Source organism: Sphaeramia orbicularis, chromosome 7 (assembly GCF_902148855.1).
Source record: "Sphaeramia orbicularis chromosome 7, fSphaOr1.1, whole genome shotgun sequence".
Taxonomy (NCBI): domain Eukaryota; kingdom Metazoa; phylum Chordata; class Actinopteri; order Kurtiformes; family Apogonidae; genus Sphaeramia; species Sphaeramia orbicularis.
In genome coordinates this window covers 35,781,918-35,787,917 of record NC_043963.1, presented here as the reverse complement: position 1 = coordinate 35,787,917, position 6,000 = coordinate 35,781,918, and the positions used below count along the sequence as shown (strand labels likewise).

Sequence of the window (6,000 nt, the reverse complement as noted above, 5' to 3'; positions counted from 1 at the left end):
TTCTGTAATCAGGATGAGGGGGAGAGAGCATGTTTGCCTGATTTAGGACGGCATAGTCTATGTTAGGACCTATAGAGATTGCTGGCTGATCAAGCAACCTAAGTGGTCAGAAGAAGAGATGGAGGGAGGGGGCTAGACAAGAACCGGAATCAGCTCTGAGAAACTTAATGTGCATCAGTTCCTAATAAGAGCCCACAGCAAGAGTGGTTCATCCGGATGGTTTAACAACAGCAAGTTCAAAAACAGATGAGATGTTACCTCCTGGCTGGATCTCTGAGGGTGAGACTTTGACTCTCTATTGTTCTGAAAGTGTAACAAGAGGAAACAGATAGCTCTATATGTGGGATTCAGAGGAAGAGCCCTGCCAGGTGTTGTTCAGCTGAGAGGGCATGTCACAGCACGAGAATGACATTTGGACGTGACTAATCTCCATCCTTCTGTCTGAAACAATGCTGAAAAAGAAGTATATGCTCATGGGGTTAAAGCTGCTGAGTCAGCCTACCTGGTATTTAGCAATACTTCATCCAAAAAATGCTCTTCATCTAAAAACTTAACATTAATGTAATGGCTAATAGGCACTTTGGAGGAATCTAGAGATTACAGAGACATCACTGCTTCAAAACTACATCTAACAGTGTTTGTTCACCACTGATTATCAGATAGGCTACTTATTTAATCTATTTGGATCTTTCTTGTCTTCTAAAATGTTTACTGGCTGTTTATTGTGTGCACCGTGACAAGCAACATCATTACTTTCAGGATCTATTTCATCTGGCCTTTCATGTATAAAGAGGTTGTTTTTAAAAGCGGTGGTAAACTCCTGCATAGCCCAATGTAGTTACACCAGAGTGTGACACAGTTCAAAAACACTATGACAGATGCTGTCATCGGGTCCCCCACTGCTTCCGGCACCATATGGCCTTTCTCAGCCCAGCAACCCCCTCCTACTGCCATGCCTTCGCTCACTTTATTTTCACAAGATGGGCCTGTGAACAGTGTTTTTTCCTGTTATTTATGCAACATATGTGTGACTTTAACTAGAATAGCATGTTGTACTCTTCCTCCATTGTGTAATACAGAGGCAGGGAGTAAACATTACCAAAAGCATGTGACACTGGCAGCTTACCTACGTCGTACATCACAGACTTACGGATCAGATCAATCAGCCTGACAGGAGGTCTGAACTGAGGTGACGCTCCTCATCCTCTTTGGGGATCACGATTACCCACAGTCTCCTTCAGGTCACTATTTCTATTTAACATGCTAACGCCAAGTGCTGTGATTTGCTATTGGTGGAGTAGTGACACTAGATACTTAAGAACACAAGTGTCTGTTGCATATGATTGTATTATTTACTCATATACTTATACTTAATATAATGTTCAGTTTTCAGAATACAGTTTTCAGAATTGGTTTGCTGTCATGGTAGTTTAACTTGAGCATTGTCCAGGAAGACTGTTTAATTCATAAAGTATATTTCATGATTTCACTGTGCTTTTCAGGGAGGGAAAACCAGCAGAAAACAACAGAATTCAGAGTTAAAACAAACCTGTAGACTGGAAACACAGGAACACAATGACCTCTGAAACTCATAAATTAGCTAAATATCTGTACACAGAAAATCCAATAACAACAAGTTGCAGGTTTTCAAGATTTATGAGTGTGTCTGAACCAGGTTCAGTTGCTTGGCAACCTCATGGTGATAACAGGACTTCGTCACCGCTTCCAGCCAAGAAATCATGTGCAGTGTTATATTTACTGCACAGATTTAGGATTGGTATAGACACATTTCGTGATACATCCAAGCATTGTTTTAACCACTTATTTATTTATTTATTTATTTATTTATTTAATCAGGATGTTAACTTTTCTTTCTGTACCCAAATAAGAGAACTGTCATCTTATATTCTAACCACTGCTAGAAACAAAAATGACACATTATTCTGCAAACCATATTGTTATTGTTGTGATTACACAGTTTTACTACCACTGTAAGTTTAGTTTGAGAGCATTTTAACTGGAAATTAACTTAATCTATTTTTCATGTCACAACAGTTACTGGTTTCTGTTAAAGATGTGGATGATGTGCAGCAGCCCTGATTCCCAGGTGTGATCCCAGGCAGAAAGGGGGGTCCGAATGGCGACTGCAAACGACGACCCCCACCTGGGTGAAGGCCCATCTGATATTCTCCTGGATGATTCAGACTCAGACAGCGTGCTTTCTGATGACTCAGTGCTACCCGTCTATGAAACAGATGAAAAGTACACAGAGCCGGCTAAAACAGTGTATGAAGCCTGTGTGAGGAATGACCGAATGGGTCTGGAAAGGATCCTAGAAAGAGGAGTCACTAAAGAGGAGGCCATGGAGCTGGACATCAATGGCAGGGTCAGATGCATTCCATTTCTTTTTTTAACCAGGAAAGTGGAATTTGTTTTGCTTTATATTTATATTTTATTTCTATTTTGTTCCCCATTAGAATGGACTGATGTTAGCTGTGTCCAAAGGTTTCATAGACATTGTCTCCTTGATGCACGTCTGTCCATTCATAGACATCAACCACCAAGACAATGACGGTAACACTGCCCTCATGATTGCTGCACAATCAGGTATGTCTGACACACAGGTACACAACACATCAATGCAGGACTTTCTCTTACATCAGCTGAAGAGTGGAATTAAATTAGCTCATCTTCTCTCCAAAACAGGATTCGTCACCATTTTAAACTACATTCTCAACTACTACCCTAGTGTGGACACTGAGGTCAGGGATCCCAGGGGTTTCACAGCCCTCATCAAGGCAGGTCTGCAGGGAAAAGAAGAATGTGTGTCTGCTCTTCTAATGCACGGTGAGTTTATGGAAATGAAGTCATAAATGTGCCAAAAGGAGTATGTGATCACTCCCATTGTGTCTGTCTGTCCCTCCATCCATACACCTGTCAAGACATATGGATGAACTGTAGACAGCCTCAGCACCAGGGGCACCAACTGACAGAAATAGAACTTGTGTTTTGTTTTAGTTTTAATGATATTACAGAATGAGAAGAGTGGACTGCTGGCCTTGGTGGCTCAGTCTGTGCTCCGCGATTGCACTTCTAGTGTTATAATGTACACAGAAAAAGCACAACCGAAGTTAAAAGGAACAATGCAGGATAAACACGACACCTGATTTGTAAGCTTACACCTTCTCTGACCTGTGCAGATTAGTCCTGTAATTTTACATGGACAAAATTAGCTCTATAAAAACACTCTATTGGTTCTCTAATTATAGGTCAGTTAAGATAGGGACAGTTTCACAGCATTAATCTATAATCTAGTTTTATTTACAGGCAAACTTGAGCCCTGTGTGACATAAATTGTGTGTGGTGTTCCTGGATTTGTGTTAAAGCCTTGATTAATGGTCTTGTTACAGCCTCTGAAATAAACATGATTAAATGACTCCCTGTAATAATGGCTAAACTGAATTAATGCAACTGAAGACAAATAGAATTAGGACAAATTTTAGTCTTGCTCCATTTGGTCCGGTTTAGTTACTTCACTGAAGCCTATCTCCTTTCCCACTATTCTGTAAAATAGTCTGGTCTCTGTCTGGCAGTATCAGGCTACACATTTATTCAATGAATTGTGCTCCAAAAGCTACCACATGGTGGAGTAATTCAGCTAAATTGAATAAGCAATTGATTTCTTCTTTTCCAACATTAAACAGATGCCTTCATTTGTTTCATTCTTGACTCTGCCTTTTACTTTACTCCTCCCTTTTCACATACAGGTGCAGATGTAAATGCTATGGACTTGGTCCAGGGGAGGGGTCTGAAGGACTGGGTCCTGAGGACAGGAAGATTTGACACTCTCAATAGACTCCGTCGCCTGCAGGCTCATCCTGTTGCCGAACAATTCTGTGAAAAATACATTCCCGAGTGGCCTGAGCTGAAGCTTCTGGTAGCGAAGGCCTCTGCTCCAAAAACAGCCAGTCAGAAGCTCAGGCAGCAGTTCAAGGACAGCCTTACTTTCAGGTTCCCTCATGACCCAGAAGACAATGGGGTCTTGGACCATATGGTGAGGATGACCACTAGTATCCACTGTCCACTGGTAGCTACTGGTTGTCATCCACTCTGTCCCTCTAGTCCTCCAGAAATTGGCAAGCGTCGCTTTGCAGTTCCTGAACTGATGTCCAAGTACAGCAGCAAGGAGCTGGAGGAGAGCACAGTGTCCCACAGAAATGACTCCATCACCTCAGTTTCGCCCACTGTTCTGTCGGCCACATCGGTATCTCTGACCTCCTGCTGCATGGACGCAGAGCGCAGGGAAAGCATGCCATCAGGTGGTGCAAGGAGCTTCATGCGTCGCAGCATGGCACACAGGAACAGCATCTTCCCTTCAGGCTGCATTCCTAAGATTGAGGTGACAAAATCTGGGGAACCCACTCCAAAGAAAGAGAAAAAGAAGAAGGGGCAAAAGGGCTATCTGGAGCCTCCAGTCTGGAAGTACAAGGAGGCCAAAGAAGAGAAAAAGAGAGAGAAGAAGGAAAAGCAGGAAAAGGAAAAAGCCCAGGAGAAAAAAAGTAAGGGGTCCAAACATAAATCAAGTAAAAAATGAGGCACTAGTCCACTGAGAAAACCACTGTGATAACATCATGTATGAGGGATGAGCAAGAGATTATTGTTGTTTTTTTATGGCACGAAATTACATATCTTATCCTTTTGCTTTATCCAGAAAGTGAAGCATAAGTAGAATAAGAAACAAAGGGATGTTTGTTCTAAGAGTGCACAGGGAATTCTAATATTTTCTTTGGAGAACAATGTTTTTTATGAACATGTTCTCAAGCTGTATGTCATAATTATTTTCAAGTAGCATGTCATCATGGTGTTTTAAACCATGATAACCAAAGAAATAGTAAATATACGTATATGCAAAGCCTTCAGTTCATTAGTTACACTGTTCTAATTCATAAAAATGTGGACAAGCATTCAGGAGAAGTATCAGAAAACAGATGGATGGACACCCTGTGTAAACAGAAAAAAGCAGCCAAAAATCTGGAATAATGCATTTTCTTCTTACAAAATATTGAAACAACCATTTTTACCTTTTCAATCAATCAATCCAATTGAAAGAAGACAGTTAAAGAATTACATGCTCTAATTCCATCATCCATCCAATATAAACTCAAAAAGCTTATTATTATTTAATGCAACATGTAGCATATCTTAACTGTCTGACTATGACAGATAAGATGGTGTTTGCAGTGAGTATGCAGGAAAAACTAATCCATATCTTTTTGCCTGATCATGGGAAACTGCTCATCAATATATAACTCCTCAGTCTGCGGTGTGGTACTTTTGATGGGCTTTTACTGACTGTGGATTGTCACTTGAAATTTGTTTTGGGACACTACAAGCAGATCTAACACCTGTCTTGGTGCATAAAAATAACCTATTTTTACATAATATTACTCAGGAATATTTTTATAACGACATTCACATATCCAGGTGCTATCCATCAAGCATCTTTAGTGCAAAAAGTCTGTTTTGGGGTCTATCTTTCAATACAAAAAGCAATAATAGATGGGCCAGGTGTGAAAATGAAAACACTCCTACATTTTGTTGGACAGTAACCAATTACGACGGCTTTGTTCAATTGTGTTATCACTGTATACATTGTGATATGCACATGGGAAAACGCAACACTCAGAGGTTTCTTTAAACTTGTAGTATTCTTTTTTTTCTCTAAGTGCAAGATGAAAATTTTGTTTGGATTCAAGCCTGGAATAAATAATACTGTGTGTAATTAATAAGTGTTTTCACTTTTCTGTGTTGTACGTCTCCCTTAAGATTAGTAAAATACCTAACTGACTGCATTACATCAGATGCAGTAAGTTTATAGCATCATTGCCCTTGCTTATGGTGTAAAAATAATATTTACACACTGTAAATTAATACATTTCCTTAACTGCCATGCCTGTTGTCTGTCACGTAACTGGCATAGGTCTGTCATAATAAAGTTTC

General features: G+C 40.2%; 1 protein-coding gene across 4 annotated transcripts; it reads left to right on the top strand.

Moving 5' to 3' along the window:
- On the top strand, window positions 1-5,786 carry ankrd33aa (ankyrin repeat domain 33Aa). Of its 4 annotated transcripts, none has more exons than XM_030137734.1 (5): window positions 1-279; window positions 2,075-2,386; window positions 2,478-2,607; window positions 2,707-2,847; window positions 3,768-5,786. In XM_030137734.1, the coding sequence occupies exons 2-5, from the start codon at window positions 2,138-2,140 to the stop codon at window positions 4,592-4,594; spliced, it is 1,347 nt and encodes a 448-aa protein (XP_029993594.1). In that variant the 5' UTR covers window positions 1-279; window positions 2,075-2,137; the 3' UTR covers window positions 4,595-5,786. The 4 variants fall into 4 exon arrangements, with proteins under 4 accessions (XP_029993594.1, XP_029993593.1, XP_029993595.1 ...); XM_030137733.1 differs by having other exon boundaries at window positions 2,056-2,386; XM_030137735.1 differs by having other exon boundaries at window positions 2,053-2,386.
- The last annotated feature ends 214 nt before the right edge of the window (window positions 5,787-6,000 follow it).

Coding starts and splice junctions, on each gene's coding strand:
- ankrd33aa (XM_030137734.1), top strand. CDS start 2,138: ATGGCGACTGCAAACGACGACCCCCACCTGGGTGAAGGCCCATCTGAT. Junction 2,387..2,477: donor AGCTGGACATCAATGGCAGG/GTCAGATGCATT, acceptor GTTCCCCATTAG/AATGGACTGATGTTAGCTGT. Junction 2,608..2,706: donor CATGATTGCTGCACAATCAG/GTATGTCTGACA, acceptor TCTCCAAAACAG/GATTCGTCACCATTTTAAAC.